General features: G+C 39.7%; 1 protein-coding gene across 2 annotated transcripts; it reads right to left on the bottom strand.

Moving 5' to 3' along the window:
• Positions 1-578: 578 nt before the first annotated feature.
• FAM8A1 (family with sequence similarity 8 member A1) lies at positions 579-13,320 on the bottom strand. Of its 2 annotated transcripts, XM_003128189.5 has the most exons (5): positions 12,489-13,320; positions 11,292-11,412; positions 6,468-6,591; positions 5,486-5,625; positions 579-3,734 (listed from the first exon to the last, which is right to left on the bottom strand). In XM_003128189.5, the coding sequence occupies exons 1-5, from the start codon at positions 13,204-13,206 to the stop codon at positions 3,590-3,592; spliced, it is 1,248 nt and encodes a 415-aa protein (XP_003128237.2). In that variant the 5' UTR covers positions 13,207-13,320; the 3' UTR covers positions 579-3,589. The 2 variants fall into 2 exon arrangements, with proteins under 2 accessions (XP_003128237.2, XP_020955874.1); XM_021100215.2 differs by lacking the exon at positions 5,486-5,625.
• Positions 13,321-20,585: the final 7,265 nt, after the last annotated feature.

The following is a 20,585-nucleotide window of genomic DNA, read 5'->3' as shown; positions in this document are numbered from 1 at the left end:
AGCTTTCATTTCCTTGTACTATGGGGCAACTTTTATAAACTTTATCTCAAAAGTCCACTGTGGTTCCAGAATGTGCAGTTCCTAGCCGAACACCTAACAGTGTATAATGTCTATAGGACTTAGACCATGAGTTTATCCTTTATTAATTATCTTAGTCTTTCTTGAGGGATCTGTTTTGTGTCCTGTTCTAGTTTTGTTTAGAAAGGCTGGAAGAGGGAATGCTTGTCAGACCAGACTGAGATTAAATCACCCAGCCCTTGTCTTTTATTAGCTATGAGACTGAATTTCTGGTTCCTCACGTGTAATATGGGTCCTTAACATCTTGCCTGGTGGTTGGAAGGATTAGCAACTTTGACTGGATTAGTTTAACATTAAATGCTTAGTCATCTACGGCTAACATCTGAGTGACTTGCTAAAAGAATGTATTGCAAAGTGGATGATTTTTTTTTTTTTTTTTTTTGGATAGATCTCTATTTCTGAAAGCACTTGTCCCGATAGCAAGAGAATGCTAGAGCAGCTGTATTTGGAAGTGAGATATTCTAGAGCAAATCTCAAAGAAACATGCAAAACACAAATCATTGGCATCCAGGTATTTATTGAGACAATACAAATTGGTGGCATACAAATGATTAAAAATAGAATGTTGAATTTCATTTATGGGCAGGCCATCAGATACTTTTTGTGGGTCAAGCCCTGCTGTGATGAACTACATGGAAATATATACACAGTTTGAGATAAAGAACTTGACCCAAGGAAGCACATATGGCAAAGATTTTGGCCTTTGGCATGGGGGGGGGGAATTGCAAGTAACTGCAATACTTGTCAGATTTTAGGAATACTGCTATTATTTGGGCATATTCTTTAAAAGAAACAATAGCCTGTTGTCATAGGGATAACTGCAGAATGGAAATACTTAATATCCATATTCCTACCAAAGAGCCTGTTACTCCAAGTAGCCCATTACTCAACTCCTTCCTGTCTTCCTTTTTGCTGGAAATACTTATGCATAAGTGAAGCACCCAAACAAGTTACTTAAAGGAAAAATTCTTTTAAGCAGAGTTAAAAATTTTTACTGTTGTTTGAAACAAACGCCTAAAGATTCATTTGGGTGAAACTAGGAGGTGAATGTTTGGGTAGACAGAAGTAATTTCTGAATGAATGCCACGAGTTATAGATTATTATATAGTCACATGGCTTGCTGCCATCACTCAGGGACTTTTCCTCAAGGTGCGCTAGCCACTCAGGATGGGTAGATTTTCTAGATGCCTAAGTTAACTGCCTGTTCTGTGGGTTTATGGGTGGCATGTTCATGTTCATTATCCTATAAAAGGTTATAGAGGTTCAGTATGAGGATTCTATTTTGACAGAAAAGTCAGCATTTCTATAAGATGAAATATAAAGTATGATGAAATTAGGGAGGCTCCACCCACCCCATCCCCAAGAGAAAAAAATGTGGTCCCCTCCCTTCTTCCAGCAACTTGGGAATCAAAATCTCCCTAAGTACTGAATTCGGAAATGGACTTGGATTTTGTTGTAAAGGCAGACAAAGTAATATTTTTTGATAGGGCTCCAGAGTATAACATGAATCCTGAGATGGGTCTAAATGCACCTACACAGGAATTAATCTGAATCACGTAGGTATAGCAAATGTGCAATACTATAAAGTATAAACCAAATTAAATTGGAGTATGCATTTACTTTTATTTTATAAATAAAAATAGCCTAGGTGGTAAACTATCCAATTATCTAAGAGGAAATTATACATTAAAGATATATTCCAGAGCTATATTCAGAATGATACATTTCAGCTCGAATTCCCCATCAGACAAAAGGGGTATATATGCCAGTGCTAATGTATACACTGCTCACCGGTAAGTTTATGTAACATTTCATAATTTCTAATTTAAAAAGTTACTGGGTGGTTTTGGTTTATTAAGACGGGCCATAACACTTTATCTTCTTTGAGGTTACAAATCAATGATCTGTTTAGTACTTTGACATATTTAATAGGCTTTCTGTGATGGATTTAATATAAAATTACTATGAAAAATATGGTTTATGAAATTTTACAATAAAAAGCATTAAGGACATTGTTAAGGTTCCTATAAACAAACGTGAATATTTTCAGTTTTAAATGTCAAAAAAACCCACTTTAAAAATTGATATAGTAATAAGCAAAATTATTTGCTATTAAGATCAATTAAGATCAAAATAAAGCCTAGATTGATCCTATAAGCACCCTAATTATGAACTGTCCAGTACAGTTTAGTGTTTTTTTTGGGAAAATATCAGAGATGCAGAAAATGCCTAAGAATCAAAACTTTTAGTTCAGATATTTATCAGCACAGCTAACTGGGCCATCTAACAAAAGCACGTACACACACTTAAAACTCTACAACTCTGCAATGGAAGAATAAATTAAAATGGCAATACACGAAGTGTTAATATTTTTCCTCAAAACATCATCCCTGCCAGGCTCCAAATGAGCTGATGGCCCAAAGAACTTAGAATAATGTCTGGAAATGCTACTCTTCCTTGTTACAAAGAACAATCCCTAATGGGAAAATTGCTAAGTATTTCACAGGGTACTAGTATTTAAATAATGAAATACTAAGATTAACTTCTTGATGTTTCAAAAGTTATGAAACAATATAATAAAAGGAAACTAACTAGTATGTGAATATACTGTATATAAAGTTATATTCAGAACACTGAAAAGCACTAATACTTTCTTCATGCTGCACACATACTGGGAATATTGTGAATATGCAACAATTTGACAGGACATAAATCCCCACATATGGTTTGATTTAGGGCAGTGAAGACGTTTGCACATGAATTAAGTTAAATTTACAGAGAAAATTTACTTCCCCTGCCCCATTAAAAGCAACCACTAACTTACCTTTTTAAAAAAAAAAAAAATTCAACGATAAGATAGTAATATGACACGATACTTTTTCATCATCATGCAAAACTTGCCCCCAAAGTTGCAGGCTGCAGTACTTACTGATGGTTAAATTTCAGGTTAGGGAATTGCTGGGCCGGCCTCACTTTCCCCTTTCTCTTGCAGCTAACTCACCACCTCCTAGGATGGGAGCTAAGTGGATTATTATCAAAGTTATGTCCCCCACTCCCTCCCCTCAAAAAGCAAAGACAAATTTCAAGAAGATGAAGGAAACTCAAAGATGAATGTGTTTACAAAACACAACTGGACATTTTCCATCATTTTGGGATAAACCAAAATAAGTTTTTAAAGTTTCATTTGGAGATTTCAAAGCCAAAAATGCTTTTAGCAAATTCTAATGCTTTAGATCTTAAGAAAGTACATATTCTTCATGGTTGATTATGACACCACTTGCCTTCTTTTCGATCTAAAAATTTTAACACTTGAACTTAACAGGTTTTTCCTCTGGAAAAGTTCTTTGGCATTCAAGTCAAGTCAACACGTTCAGCATAGTCACCTGCATCACACTGGAGCGACTGCTTTAATTTCTAAATCATCAATTAACCCAGGGATACTGATGGCCTTGATACATAGTTTAGTTTTGTCATTATTCCAGAAACTATGGAATTCAGGGCTTTTGGAGCATCATCTAACCCCATTTCTTTTTACTACAATAGTTCCTGCTACAATGTCATAGGCTGTTCGATTATGCTGAAAAAACAGCAGTGTGATGAAAGCAGGGAAAAAAGAAGCAATAGAAAAATTCTTGATCAAAGCTCGTATAGTGGACCTAAAAAATTAAAGCAAAAAAGATCAGATAAGTTGTATTATCAACTACAAATAGATTAATAGTATTCTATCAAATTCCAAAGGTATTTAAAACATACTGAAAGTGGAAGGGTTTTACCTTTGATATGTGATTACTTTCAAGTTGCATTATATAATGATCAAACTAACTGAGCTAGTTCTAAAGACTTCATTACATAGAAGATACACCTTGAACTTTTACATGAAAAGCAGTAACAAATATGTTTTAAAATGTGTACTAAAAACTTAACAGTATTTTTTAGTACTTTGCCAGAAGAGAATAGCTATTCCCTTTACTTACCTATTCTACAGTCACTTACTACTTTCAGTCAGTATCTTTTAGTGTTTTCACTATCTTCTGAGTATGCTTGTTAACAGTCCCACCTTCTACCTTCTATGAAGAGTGCCGGCATTTCAAACTACTGTATTCTTTTTCAGCTCTCTTTGTGGGGTCCTGTGATTAAGGAAAGCTTTAAAAAGCTTTCAGCAATAGCTCAGAATAGAGAAGTATCCTAACATTAGGTTTCTGCCCTTTAGTGCAGTGAAGGAATAGCATAGCAGCTGAGTGTGGGCTCTGAATCCAGACTACTTGATTTTAGATTCATTTTCTACCAACACAACTAATCGTTGTGTTCCCCACCTGTAATAAAGATTATAGTACATATCTTATAAGGTTGTGAGGATTAAATTAGTTAATACATATGCAGTGTTTTCTAAACTACCTGGTTTGTGAGGTGCTCAATAAACATTAGCCATTATTGCCTTTCTCATTAACAGTAGAAGCCACAAAAATATAAGGAAATTTTGCACATGTCAGCAAACTCAAGGCTTCTTCTAGAGTCGTATTTATTTAACAATCCAATTCTGAATCATTCTGGCAGCCATTCCAGCCAGTATCTTGTTTTGCTCAACTGTTTTACCACCTACTCACCTCCACAACTCCCATTACCACTGTCTGTACCTTCTCAACAGCTAGCCCTGAGAACTGAGAGTATTACAAGCTCTATGACTTTAAGAGCAGGAGCAGGATATCCGCATGTTCAGCTGTCAAAACTTATTGTCTATTCAAGATGGGATAATGACAGCTATTTCCAAATTGAGGCTTCAAGGCAGCTCAGTAACATAACCCCAGTATCCACAGATCTAGAGACTAAAAAGCTAGGTGTGGAACACTGATGTCGAGAGCATCCACACCCAAATCCTCTTCTCACTATTACGACTTACAGTTGATGCACAGTGAAGAGAGGTCTACAATCATAATTGAAAACATCCAAACTTACACTTAACAAATGTAAGCCTATTATATACCATGAAGAACTGACATCCTAAAAATACTTTATCAAATGGTATGGTTTAGGAGTTCCCGTCGTGGGTCAGTGGTAATGATCCTGATTAGCATCCATGAGGACATGGGTTGGATCCCTGTCCCTGGCCTTGCTCAGTGGGTTGGGGATCTGGCATTGCCATGGGCTGTGGTGTAGGTCGCAGACGTAGCTTGGATCCCACGCTACAGTGGCTGTGGGGTGGGCTGGCGGCTGCAGTTTGGATTCAACCCCTAGCCTAGGAACCTCCATATGCCATGGGTGTGGCCCTAAGAAGCAAAAAAAAAAAAAAAACCCACACCAAAAAACACAACAAAAAAACCCCAGTATAGTTTATGAAAATAAGTAAGTAAGTATAGTAATCAATATAATTCATAAGTACATAGTAGATTAAGCTAAGAAAAGAACTTACGTTGTAATGCTAACATTTGAGGAAGGAATCACTAAAACCCGACTTGGTGCAATAAGCACTGATGTATCACATGTCACAACTCGAAGCCCTAGCAGGAACTTCCCTGGGGTAGCTCCACCTGCTCCCCAAATGCAAATTATCTAAGGAGAGAAGGATAATTTTAAAATAATTTACTGGCTCAACTCTACCAATCTTAAAGGTAAATTTTCCTGCCATATGATTCATGTTTTAAAAATTTCAAGTTGAAAGAATTTAATAGAATACTTTTAAGGTTAACCTTTTAATGCATTTCTGCAGGTCTCTAACATTTCTGATACCACAAGATATCTATTATAATATTTCTCTTTGACCTATTATATTTTTTAGCAAGTTATTTCTATATAAAAATACATTTCAAGTTCCATAACCAACTTTATTTTTGGACAAGACTGAAATGTATTACAAAGAGGTAATAGGAACTCCCACTGTAGCTCAGTGGAAACAATCTGACTAGTATCCATGAGGGTGTGGGTTAGATCCCTGGCCTCGCTCAGTGGGTCCAGGGTCCAACGTGGCTGTGGCTGTAATGTAGGTTGGAAGCTATAGTCCCAATTCGACTCCCACCCTGGGAACTTCCATATCTGTGGGTGTGGCCCTAAAAAGCAAAAAAAAAAAAAAAAAAGAAATTATAAAATGTCTCCAGAAAGTGTGTTTTGTTTGTTTTTAAGCTACAACATGCAGCAGCTTGATGTGGTATTTCAGTTTCGAGACCAGGGACTGAACCCGGGCTGCAGCAGTGAAAATGCTGAGTCCTAACCACCAAACCACCAGGGAACTCCCCAGAAAGTTTTAACTTGAAAAGTATTATGTTAAAGAATTTTTAGAAAAAATGGAGACTTTTGACAAATACATGATTATAATTTTCTATTACTTGTTTTGTCTTAGGCTGATAATCTAAAATTAGATTGTTAAATATTATTATTTGCTGAAGACAGTAGCTTACCTCATAGAAACAAACTAATAATCTGTATATAAGAGCCACAACCATCATTTTCTGCAAGTCTTCCATTGATGTGTCTTCATCTATTTCTTCTATTATATAATGCATAGCAAACTTAGAGATATCCCTACACAAAATAAATAGTTTGAAGTTAAAAAGAATTGATTACCAGAGCAACTGCATTGACTTTTTCATCTATGATTATAAATCATAAACTTTAACTGAAATTATCATTTTTAAAAGCATTATTATAACTTCACAACATTATGAAACTTGGGTCAAAAAGAATAGAAGAATTTGTTTCCAAGCCATTAAAAGAGGATCTTAATAATTATTTAATGAACATTCACTATAATTTTTCCAAAACTATACCCCCTAGAATTTTAGCTACTCTGTACATTTCCTAATAAACGATATAGTTGAATTATAGCCCTCTCTCCAATAAAAGATATATACACCCCCCCCAAAAAAATAATTTTTATGTTTCCAACCATCTAATTTCACAAAACACTTATCTTATTCCACAAATAAGCAGGCACTGTGCTAGGCCTGGGAATATGATAAGTGGATTCGACATGGTCTCTGCTTTCATGGAGATTCTAACCTAGCAGGAAAAGCAGAATAAATAATACTGAAGTGGGATAAGTAAGGGCTATAACAGAGAACCACTGGGTACTTGGAAACACACACCAGGCACACTTAACTTAGCGGAGGCTTCCCAGAAGTGACATTTAAATTGAGATCTGAAGACGATAAGTTAGCCAGACTAATAAGAAGGGAGACATTTCAGAGGCACTGAGAGAAAGCCTTGAAGCAAGAGTGTGATGGAAGCTGTAGGCAGCTCGATATGCCTCAAATATTAAGTATGAGAAATGACAGTGATTAAGAAGTAAGGGTATCTGCTCTAGTTCTGTGAAAAATATCATGCCAAAAATTTATAGGGAACCGGGAGTTCCCATCGTGGCACAGTGGTTAACGAATCCGACTAGGAGCCATGAGATTGCGGGTTCGATCCCTGGCCTTGCTCAGTGGGTTAAGGATCTGGTGTTGCTGTGAGCTGTGGTGTAGGTTGCAGACACAGCTCAGATCCTGTTATTGCTGTGGCTCTGGCGTAGGCTGGTGGCTACAGCTCCAATTCGACCCCTAGCCTGGAAATCTCCATATGCTGTTGGGAGCAGCCCTAGAAAAGGCAAAAAGGCAAAAAAATTTATATGGAACTGTAAAAGACCCGGAATTGCCAAAGCAATTCTGAGGAACAAAAACCAAGCAGGCATAACTCTCCCAGACTTCAGACAATATTACAAAGCTACAGTAATCAAGACAGTGCGGTACTGGTACAAAAACAGACATACAGACCAATGGAACAGAATAGAGAACCCAGAAATAAACCCAGACATCTATGGTCAATTAATCTTTGACAAAGGAGGCAAGAATATAAAATGGGGAAAGGACAATCTCTCCAGCAAGTGGTGTTGGGAAACCTGGACAGCTGCATGTAAATCAACGAAACTAGAACACACCCTCACACCATGCACAAAAATAAACTCAAAATGGCTCAAAGACTTAAACGTAAGACAAGACATCATCAAACTCCTAGAAGAGAACATAGGCAAAACATTCTCTGACATCAGCTGTACAAATGTTTTCTCAGATCAGTATTCCAAGGCAACAGAAATAAAAGCAAAAATAAACCAATGGGACCTAATCAAACTGACAAGCTTTTGCACAGCAAAGGAAACTGAAAAACCCAAAAAGACAACCTATGGAATGGGTGAGAATAGTTTCAAACAATGCAACCAACAAGGGCTTAATCTCTTAACATGTACAAACAACTAAACAACAAAAAAGTCCAACAACTCAAGTGAAAAACAGGCAGAAGACTTGAATAGACATTCCTCCAAAGATAAACAGATGGCCAACAGGCACATGAAAAAAATGTTCAGGAGAAGTTCCCATCGTGGCGCAGTGGTTAACTAGGAACCATGAGGTTGCGGGTTCGGTCCCTGCCCTTGCTCAGTGGGTTAACGATCCGGCGTTGCCGTGAGCTGTGGTGTGGGTTGCAGACGCGGCTCGGATCCAGCGTTGCTGTGGCTCTGGCGTAGGCCGGTGGCTACAGCTCCGATTCGACCCCTAGCCTGGGAATCTCCATATGCCGTGGGAGCGGCCCAAGAAATAGCAAAAAAAAAAAGAAAAAAGAAAAAAATGTTCAACATCACTAATTATTAGAGAAATGCAAATCAAAACTACTATGAGGTAGCACCTCACACTGGTCAGAATGGCCATCATTAACAAGTCAACAAATAACAAATGCTGGAGAGGGTATGGAGAAAAGGGAACCCTCCTTCACTGTTGGTGGGAATATAAATTGGTTACAACCACTACAGAAAACAGTATGGAGGTACCTCAGAAAACTATGTAGAAAAACAAACAAACAAACAAAAACTATACAGAACTACCGTACGACCTAGCAATCCCACTCCTGTGCATCTGTCCAGAAGAAACTTTTGTTGAAAAAGATACACATACCCCTATATTCATAGCAGCACTATTCACAATAGCCAAGACATGGAAACAACCTAAATGTCCATCCATCAACAAATGAATGAAGATGTGGTATATATACACAATGGAATACTACTTGGCCATTAAAAAAGAACAATAATGCCATCTGCGGCAACATGGATGGAACTAGGCTCTCATAACTAAGTGAAGCCAGAAAGAGAAAGACAAATGCCATGTGATATTATATTTGGAATCTAATAAATGGCACAAATGTGCCTATCTACAGAAAAGAAACAAACTCATGGACTTGGAGAACAGACTTGTGGTTGACAAGGGGGAGGGAATGGGATGGCCTTGGTAGCCTAGTGTTAATAGATGCAAACTATTGCATTTGGAATGGATAAGCAATGAGATCCTGCTGTATAGTACAGGGAACTATACCTAGCCACTTGTGATGGAACATGACGGAGTGTAATGTGAGAAAAAGAATGTAAATGTGTACATATGATGTATATACACATACACACACACAATGACTGGGTCCCTTTGCTGTACAGCAGAAATTGACAGTACACTGTAAATCAACTATAACAAATAAAAATTAATAAAAAAGTTCCTGTTGTGCAGCAGAAACGAATCTGACTAGGAACCATGAGGTTGCAGGTTTGAACCCTGGCCTCGCTCAGTGTGTTAGGGATCTGGCATTGCCATGAGCTATAGTGTAGGTTGCAGACACAGCTTGGATCTGGCATTGCTGTGGCTATGGCACAGGCAAGGCAGCTGTAGCTCCAATTCGACCCTAGCCTGGGAACCTCCCCTAAAAAAAGAGAAAAAAGACAAAAAATAAAAGAAATGAGGGGATTATTAAAACATTAAGACTATTCTGATGGCAATGAGAAACTACTGAAGGCTTTGAAGGCAGGAGAATGGCAGAATCAGAAATGATCATCTCTGGTTTTACACCAGAGACTGAATTAAGATAAAACAGGAGACAGTAAACTGAGATACCAGTTAGAAGACTTGTGCTATAATCCAAGCAGGTGATGACAGTGACTGGACTAGGGAGAAGCAATGATGATGAAAAATGGATTTCTGACTTTGGAGGAAATGGTACAGGTTGAAGGTTATTCAGGAGATTGAACAGAAAGGAGGTGGTAGGTGCTGACTGGATGTTTAGCCCATAGGGAGGGAGACAGGGAAGAATCAGATTAATATTCAAGTTCCCGGAAAGGGCCCTGAAATTTAAATAACTACAAAGGTTTGACCTTGACAGTCAAACTTACTACCTTTGTAACTTGGTAAATGCTGAGTTTAACTTCTGGAAGAATTTCAGTTTTCTATAAAATGGAGGTTTTTAACCTCTATTACACAGTGGTGGCAAGATTAAGTAATCCAAGATTGATCTAGAGGTTTATCACACTAAGACAGAGAAAGACAAGTATCATATGATAAAACTCATATGTGGAATCTAATTTTAAAAATGATTCAAGAGAACTTATTTACAAAACAGAAACAGACTCACAGACTTTGAAAACAAACTTATGGTTACCAAAGGGAAAACACTGGGGAAGGAATAAAGTAGGAGTTTGGGATTCACATATACACATTACTATATATAAAATAACTAACTAACAAGGGCCTACTGCATAGCACAGGGAAATCTATTCAATATTCTGTAATAAACTATATGGGAAAAAATCTGAAGAGGAATGAATGTATAACTGATTCACTTTGCTGTACACCTGAAAGTAACATAACATTGTGAGTCTGCTATACTCCAATAAAATTAAGAATCCATATGAAGTCTAGCCTATAGAAAGTGCTTAGGAAGTGATAACTGCTATTAAGATTACTAATCTGAAAGGAAGATTATTCAGATAAATGGCTCACTTTCAATTTACTGGGAACTTGTCTGACAGTATAAGCAACCCCATTTGCAAGTGCTACCTCGCTGATTATTTAATAGTTCATCTACTAAAAACTCTTTATGCCTTGGTCTTTAGATACTCCACTCTGAACATGACTGTAAGAGACAAATTAGTAACTGGCTTAAGAAAACAGTGAATAAATTCAAATTCAGGTTTGCAGGTTCCTTTTACTTAGTCTTGATAGGTAAAATTCCCCCACACCTTACAGAATTTATTACGTCTTGTTCTCCCTTTTGTAGTTATTTCTTAAAACCAACAAGAAAATAAACCTGACAAAGCTCCTATAATGAAATTGTTAATGGCACACAAATTATCCATATGGTCGCAAGCAGGCATGAAAAGAACTAAAGCAAGATCTCTAGACATTAAAACCTTTCTGCAAATGGCCTTAACTTACTTTATTCCACTGAGGTGCATAATGGTTAAGACAATGGTTGCTTTTATAAAGAAGAGAATAAAGAAATCCACCATCTCTGCCATAAATCTGTGGGCCAAGGATGGAATAACATACTCTCTGCCTGTAAATTAAAAAAAAAGAAAAAAATTAGGAAAACTAGTCATTGCGCACAGACCTTGGAACCCAAGTTAGGAAATGAATGAGGAGTATAAAGGTACAACTTGCTGATTAAAAAAAAAAAAATTATAACTTTTTCAACATTTGTTGAAATTGACTCCAATAAGGCATGTTATTATTTTAATAATACAGCAACACCACTTCACTACTTAACTGAGCAGTTTAAAATTGTTTTTACCCCCTTACTGTTTCAAAATGACTTCACAGATAAATTTCACTACTGAAGGTACTCAATACATTTCACTAGGGATTCAAATGGGCAGAATCCAGGTGGTTGCAAGACTATGACACAAAATTAAATATCTGTTAGCAAAATATCAAGGTTAAGTTTAGACAATTAGTACAAAGTAAATCCCTGTGCTCCTCATCTCACCCTTATTCATTTAGTTTGTCTTGCTTTCTATGTAACAAACCCAATGATTCCCAGGGAGCTTGCAAATTCCAGCAACTAGGTCTGTCCCATATTATCTGTGGTTGAATTAAAATAAAAAGTCTAAATAATAAACTAAAAAGTGTAAATAATTAAAAGTATTCTAATTCCCAAACAGAAGTAAACAATCTACAAGATTAAGCCAAGGCCCAAAGGTTGTAACTCCATTTGGATTCGTGTAAATCTTATTATCCATCAGTTCCGTTGTCCCTAATACACACAAGCGCTATTAATTATATATATTTCACCTATGTTATCATATGCTGGGTAATATATATAATAAAGCCATGTCTGGGTTATTTCCAGCATTACCAGTCAAAACTCCTCCTCCCTCCATGGTGAACTTTGCCATCCGAGAACTAAGCTTTGGACCTCACTCCAGAGCATGGAGATCAAAGTAAGAGAATGGTCTTTACACGTGTGAACGATTAGTCCCAGGAGTCAACTGAGACCGCCAGGTCTAAAGAAAAAGCAAACTAGAACCTGGCTGTACACTTGGGGAACAGAAGGCCTGGGCCAACCCCAGCTGACGGACGAGAAACAACCGCGCCGGCTCTACCCCCAGGTCCTTCCCTGAAGAGCCTTCTCACCTGCCTGCCGCCCAGTCTCGCTCGGGGCTCGCGAAGCGGCGGCGGATGCTACCCTGGCCACTGGGGCTGCCCGGGCCGAAGGCTGCACGTGAGGGGCGCGGCCTCCCGGGCCACCGACCGGGGCGGGAGTGGCAACGCCGGCGGCTGCCCCCGGCTCAGGCCGGGCCGCCGCGGCGCTCAGGAAGTAGAAGGGGTTGTAGTAGCCCAGCTGGAGGGGCGGCGGCGCGGCGGTCTGAGGGGCGGCGGCGGCAGCGGCGGCGGCGCCCGAGCTGTAGTTCGGCGCGGGCGGCTGGGGGCTGCAGTAGGCGGGGAAGGCGGCCAGGCCGCTGTGCCAGGTGAGGTAGCCGCAATAAGACTGCCACAGCCACTCGTGCACCTGCCGGGAGTACTCGCGGGCGCTCAGCCGCGCCGGCCTCTCCCGCGGCGCCCCGGCCTCGGGTGCCTCGCAGCCTGCCGGCGCCTGCATTCCCGAGCCGGAGCCCGAGCCCGCCTCCCCGCGATTCCCGGGCTCGCGCGCCGGCTCCGAGGTCTTGGCGGCGGCCGCGAGGCCCGAGGCTGGGGGCCGGCCCGGGGCCTGGGGTTCGGCCTGCGGCCCGTCTCGGGGGCGTGGGGCGGCGGCAGCAGGAAGGCCTCTCAGGGCAGGGACGGGCTCGTGGTCCCCTCCGCCGTCGTCCTGCCCAGGAGGGCGGCCTCGAGCTTCCTCCGGCCCCTCTGCCATCGTCGCCTCAGCAGCACCCTCAGCGGTCCTGTCACTGCGCCGTCTCCTGCCCCGCTTGCCCCTCCCCAACGGCCCCGTAGCCACCGCAGCAGCCGCGAGCGTCAACAATCCACCACCGGAAGCGGAAACCCCCCCTTCCGCGTCGCCGGCGCGGGGCGGGGCAAGGAGGCGGGGCAGGGAAGTGGGCCTTCGTGTTCCCGAGCTGGCTTCGGAGGCTGACACTGGAATTGGGCGTCCTGCGCTTACTAGTTGTAGGTCCAGACTGTCACCGCCAACACCCACGCCCCGTACACCTCTTGCGTTTTTAATTAAGGCCGGAGGCTTCTCTTGATATTCCCACCGGCTGAGGACTGGGGCTGTCCCGGGAGAAACAGCTGATGGAGAAAGGGGGATTTATGAGAAGTCCCAAGGGTGTGTGCCCCCCTTTCTATTACGGAGACGCGATTGTCTTCATCACTAGACACGGGGCTTGTTGCGTATTTCTGTCTGCATTCATTCCATTAGGTAGTTCTCACCCATTTGTACTCAGCAAGGTGATACGAGACAATCCTCTAAGAGAATTAGAAACTAATAACCAAACTAAACAGACGTATCAGGATAGTACGGCTCAGCTGCAGCGATCTTCATTGTAATAAGAAAGAGATTATGCTACTTTAAGAGCTAGACTCTGTCTTGATTCTGGAGCTAACTTCTGTTCCTAAAATCCTACTTTCCAGTGCTGCACACACAAGCCTGATACGCCAGCAAAACCGTGCCTTTCCTCAGACCCACGGTCTCGCCCTCTGGCACCTGCCTTTTCCTTTATTTTCTGTTAAGGCAGGGCCCTATCCATATCTCAGGGCTTTGGAATCTGCTCCCACTACCACAGATCAGGCATGGTTTCCTCTTCTTCTGAATTATATATGGTACCTTATGTATTTATATTTTAATATACTTTCCTATGTCCTTAAGTTGGTTAAGTGATAGAAATATGTCTTTGTATCCCCAGTTCCATACAAAAGATCTACAGGGGCTTAGTACTGTGGGTCTATACTGTAGGTCTATTTGTTAAGAGGGATTCCCAGAATCATTATTGACTTTGCTCTAGGAGATAAAAGTAAAAGTCTTAGGAGTTAAGGATTCCGAATGCAGTGGCTTGAATCACTGGGGAAGTGCAGATTCAGTCCCCTGCCTGGCACAGTGGGTTAAGGATCCCGTGATGCCGTAGCTGTGGCTTGGATTCAGTCCCTGGCCCTGGAACTTCCCTATGCCGTGGGTGAAGTAAACAAAAAAGCTTAACCTTAGCCCTTAGGAAGCTAATATAGGGGTTTGGTTTAAAGGGACATTTTCATGAAACACTTGAAGACCTACTTAAGATAATACCAGTGCAATATGAATCCAAAACATGAGAAAGCCCATATAGATAGAAAGGTTATCCTTCCAAATGTGGTTTTACAAATCAACTGTGAGGAAGTTGTAACAATAAAACTTGCATTCCAAGTTTGGATTGGGAAGGCAGGAGAAGCAGGAATAAAGAAGTGAAGATGACATAGAATGATTGTGAAATATTGTGGTTATTGGAGACACAGACTGTGTGTTGAATACCACTGAAGAGGTAGCACCTGGTATACTATCACTCACATAGTAGACCTTTATATTAAGATTCTTGGTGGCAGTTGTCAGAAACCCAATTGTAACTGACTCAAGGGAGAAAAAGTAAATGAATTTACTGACTTGCATAAAATGTTCAGAAGTTTATAGATAATAAAGTAGAGAAAAACAGGCGATTCCTGGAACTTTCTCTGACTTGCTTTTGAGAAAGTAAGAGTGTTTCAGTGAGAAACTTAATTCTAATGGGCTTAAGCAAAAAAAAAAAAAAAAAAAAAAAAAAAAAAAAAAAAGTCATTGCCTTTTGTAACCAACAAATTCAGAGGTTCTATATAAGAAGTGTCGACAGGGAGTTCCTGTTGTGGCTCAGTGGAAACAAACCCAACTACTAACCACGAGGATGCTGGTCCAATCCCTGGCCTTGCTCAGTCAGTTAAGGATGAGGTGTTGCTGTGAGCTATGGTGTAGGTTGCAGATACAGCTCGGATGTGGCATTGTTGTGGTTGTGGTGTAAGCAGGCAGCTGTAGCTCTGATTTGACCCCTAGCCTGGGAACTTCCATGTGCCACGGGTGCAGCCCTAAAAAAAAAAAAAAAAAAAAAAAAAGTGTTAACAGTACATTTCATAGGCATCCCAAAAGAGAAAAAAAGAAATAATGGCCAGTTATTTTCTAGAATTGAAGAAATATTAACTCTTTAGATTGAAGAAGTGCATCAAGTCTTGGATAAACAATGTATATATACATATAACACATACATGAATATACATGATGAAATTCAAGAGAAAAATGATCTTAAATAACAGTAGTTAAAGCAAAACCTAACTGGAAAGAAATGACATTTAGACTGGAAGCCAAACTGTCAAAAGTAAAAATATGCTGAAGATAGTGTAACACATAATAGTACAGTGAGGAAACTGGACAACCTATAATATTATAACCAAGTAAACCAGCACTCAAGAATGAGGATGTGATGTAATGCACCAAACAACATTCTGATCAACTCTAGTCCCTTTCCATCACACTCAGCTAAGCACTGACATCAATAACACAAACAAGAGCTCCTGTTGTGGCTCAGCAGATTAAGAACCCAACATAGTGTCCATGAGGATGTGGGTTCCATCCCTGGCTTCACTCAGTGGGTTAAGGATCTGGCATTGCCACAAACTGGGGCACAGGCTGCAGATGCAGCTCAGATCCAGAATTGCTGCAGCTGTGGTGTAGGCCAGCAGCTGCAGCTCCAGTTTGACCCCGAGCCCAGGAACTTCCATATGCTGCTGGTGAGGAAATAAAATAAATGGATTCTGGAAATATGGCTGTACATGAATTTTCAATCTCCACGAATCACCACATCAAAAAAATACTGTGTATAATGAAACCAAAAAGGCATGGAACACCATTTTCAACAAAACTAGGTAACAGATAACTCTAAAAACCCCAAAACGGAAGAGGATAGGATCAAACCACTAATACAAAATTGAGTAGTGTCAATGTCCCCCCATCAGATCAAAACTGTAAAGGTATTAAGAAAATTACATAGAATAGCAACAGCAACAACAACAACAACGACAAAAGACAAAAAAAAAAAAAAAGAAAATTACATAGGATGTGGAACAAAAATCAGAATAAGAAAAATTCAGAAGGAACTTGGGAAATAATTAAAAATAAGAGAAAATGTGGTTTCAGAAAGTACTAAACTAGAAGGAACATAGGAACAAACAAACACAGATGGTGACCAAGAGAGCTAGAATTTGAGATTTTAAATAAAGAAATATAGGAGTTCCCATTGTGGCACAGTGGAAAAAAATCTGACTAGGAACCATGAGGTTGTGGGTTTGATCCCTGGCCTCACTCAATGGGTTAAGGATCTGGCATTGCTGTGAGCTGTGGTGCAGGTTGCAGATGCAGCTCAGGTCTGATGTTGCTGTGGTGTAGGCTGGCAGCTCTACCTTTGATTCGACCCCTAGCCTGGGAACCTCCATATGCCATGGGTGTAGCCCTAAAAAAGCAAAACAAAATAAAAGATAGACAGAAACAGGTAGAAATGTTTGAGAAAAGATAAATGCTGAAAATAGGTAAAGAAGATCCAACATATGGATAAAGAGTTCCTGATTTAAAAAAAAAAAACAGAGCTAGCTAACAGAACAAATACAACACTGTAAAATTCAAGACAACTTTTCCTGGAATAGAATATGTATATTCTATTAATATATATTCGCATATATTTATATGTATATTCATATATATGTTTGAAACCTCTACTTAAAGAGTATATTGTGTAGCTGAAAACAATGAGAATGAACAAGATTTATTCTAGTAAAACCACTCGACTTTGCATTTTGAAAAATGGTTGTTTAAGCCAAACAATTTTGAGAGAAAGAAAACTGGATTACCATAAGACTTCAACATTAACACTTCATGTAAGGAGAAAATGGTGAAACATTTAAAATACTCAAAGAAGAAAGTGAAAAACAAGGACTCTGTATCCAGCAAAACTGACTTAGTATAAATACGTATTTGTTGACACAGTTATCGAAATAAAAGAACTCAGAATCTTATTCATTTGAGTTCTTCCTGAGGAATCTACTAGGCAATGAATTTTGGCAACCAAAATTACTGACAGCAACAGACAGTTAGTAAACTTTAAATACTACATCTAAAACCAAGACTAAATGTGGGTTCGTTTCAGTCACAGTGCAGCCAAGAGATAGAAACTGCTCGGTAATTTGAACAGAGAACACTTACTATGAAGAATTATTAATAGAATTGGAATAAAGTGGAGCTGGCTAGAACTAAAATGCTCTTTTCCTTTTGCTAGTAAAAGGCACAAAGAACTCCTACCATATAGGAATAGTAGATACAGGGAGCAGCCACAACTCTTTGGACTGAAATAGAGTGGCCAAGAAACACCCTCCCCCAACCTCTCCACCAGCCACCTCCTTATTGGAGAGGGCATGACTGTGGCTTACTTCTGTGGCCTCAGTGGAACCCATTAGAAATCCTCTCTCAGGAGTTTCCACTGTGGCTCAGTGGTAACAAGCCTGACTAGTATCCATGAGGATACAGGTTTGATCCCTGGCTCCACTCATTGGGATAAGGATCTGGAATTGCTGTGAGCTGCAGTGTAGGCTGTAGATGCAGCTTGGACCTGGCATTGCTGTAGCTGTGGTATAGGCAGGCAGCTGCAGCTCTCATTCAGCCCCTAGCCTGGGAACCTCCAAATGCTGCAGGTGTGGCCCTAAAAAGAAAAAAAAAAGGAAAAAAAAAAAAAAGAAATCCTCAGGAGTTCCTTAAGAAAATGTCCACAGGGAGCTGGCTTTATTAGAATTCATTGCAAAGTGCCCAGAGAAGCCACTTACAGGAAGGTTCTTTGCCAGCAACACACTGCTCTTTGAAGCTTCATAAAAAGCAATGTGCTGGGGGAAGCTGCCACTTGTTGTTGGCTACTGGGCACTGCTGAAAGTAACCACACACTCTGGAGGAGCCCAAGGAGATAAGCACATGAGAATCAGAAAGAGAAGCCTCTTCCTCCTCGAATGCCTCCCTGCCCCCATCCTCCAAGAGTGCCCACCACTAATAAAGCCTAACATTAAACCAGCCAGCGTGGGAGAAGTATGTACAGAGTTCAGCTTCATTACTGCCCATCAAGCAAAGATGTGGAGCAGAGAGTCAAAGAGTATAATCTGAGATGGTTTTACATTCTGAAATATTGGTTCAAAATGACTAAAAACTGGAGAGATGTATTGGGAAAGTGTTGGCCAAAATTTTAACTTTTCAGTATATTTATGGTGGTAATAGTATCTTGAAAATTTATGTGTAATATGGGGTAAAATGGGTAATTATCATAAGTATGAACAATCTAGTTTCCTGCATCTTCTCAGTAGCAATGCTCATTCTTATTATCTGGACTATGGTCTTGAAATACCAAGTCCCAATTCAAGAAACAAAGGCTTCTTAGACAAGTGGTTAATTCTCTATCTGAGGCAGGAAATGTGTAGAATGAGTCTAAAATATCTTGTCATATTAGACAGCATAAGAACTACTAAATTCTGTAGGGTCATGTCCAAAGGACCAGGAACCAACTTGAAGAGGCTCGCTGTTGGCCAAAGATGGGACAATGAGTTTCAACAAGGGTAATAATTAGAATGGACTGAAACCCATTAAATAAGTTTAAATATGTAAATTCATAATAATGGGTAGTCTTACAAAAGGGATTAAACCTGAGTTTGATCAAACATCTGGATCCAATTGCCAATTTACAGGAAATAGAGGACAAAGATGCATATTGAAATATATCATGATGAGTTTCCATTGTGGTACAGTGGGTTAAGAATCTGACTACTGAGGCTTAGGCTGCAGCTGCGCTTTGCCTTGGATTACATCTTTGGCCCAGGTACTTCCATATGCTGGAGGTTTGGCCATTGAAAAAAGAAAGAAAGCACACATCATGAGTGTGTAATCTGCAAAATCCAGACCATAGGGGACACTGTAAGTCAGACAGCTGAATTCAACGGATATATTCTAAGAAAAAGAATGGGAGGACCATTGTATTAAAGGAGACTTAAAAAACATCAAATTATCCTTAATGATACAATAGAAGTTAGACTTAATTGACATTTTTAGGACATTGCAGCCAAAATACCCCCATAATACACATTTTTTTCAAGTGAACATGGAACATTCTCTAGGATTGATCATATACAGGGAGCAAAAAAAGCCTTAACAGATTTTTAAGCATATAGAGGTTATTTCAAGCATCTTTTCTAACCATAACAACGCAAAACTAGAAATCAACCAAAGAAAAAGAAACAAGGGAAAAAAAAAAAAACAATTACACAGAGAATAATGACAGGCTACTAAAAAAAAAAGAAAAAAAAACAATGAGTCAATGAATAAATCAAAGAGGAAATTAAAAATATTTTTAGACAAATGACAATGAAAACACAACCATACAAAATCTATGCGATGCAGCAAAAGCAGTTCTTAGAGGGAAGTTTATAGTGATACAAGCCTTTCTCAAAAAATAAGAATTAAGTCTTTAACAACCTAATATACTACCTAAAAGAATTAGAAAAAGAACAAAACCTAAAGTTAGAAGAAGGAAGGAAATAAAGATCAGAAAAGAAATATATATATTTTTTAAATTAGTAAGATCAAGACCTGGTTCTTTGAAAGGGTAAAAATATCGACAAACCTCTAGCCAGGCACACCAAGAAGAAAAATGGAAGGGCCGAAATAAAGTAAGAAGTGAAAAAGGAGAAATAACAGGCAATACTGCAGAAATACACACACACACACACACACACACACACAACCGTAAGACTATACTATGAACAGTTATATGACAACAAATTTAAGAACGTAGAATAAATGGTTAAGTTTCTAGAAACACACAGCCCACAAAAACTGACTTTTTTTTTTTCTTCCTAGGGCCGCACCCACGGCATATGGAGGTTCCCAGGCTAGGGGTCTAATCGGAGCTGTAGCTGCCAGCCTTCGCCAGAGCCACAGCAACGTGGGATCTGAGCCATGTCTGCAACCTACACCACAGCACATGGCAACGCCAGATCCTTAACCCACTGAGCCAGGCCAGGGATCAAACCTGCAATCTCATGGTTCCTAGTCGGATTCGTTAACCACTGAGCCACGATGGGAGCTACAGAGCCCACCAAAACTGAATCAAGAAGAAATAGATAATTTGAACAGACCAATCACTAGATTAAAAACTCCCTACAAACAAAAGCCAGCACCAGATAGCTTCAGAGGTGATTTCTATAAAACAGAAAAAGAACTCA

The sequence above is a fragment of the Sus scrofa genome, chromosome 7 (genome assembly GCF_054392235.1).
Source record: "Sus scrofa isolate SSC_HxYL_T2T_F1_AM1 chromosome 7, Sscrofa_HxYL_maternal_Yorkshire_Landrace_v2.0, whole genome shotgun sequence".
In the NCBI taxonomy this organism is placed as follows: Eukaryota; Metazoa; Chordata; class Mammalia; order Artiodactyla; family Suidae; genus Sus; species Sus scrofa.
This window is presented reverse-complemented; position numbering and strand designations above follow the sequence as displayed.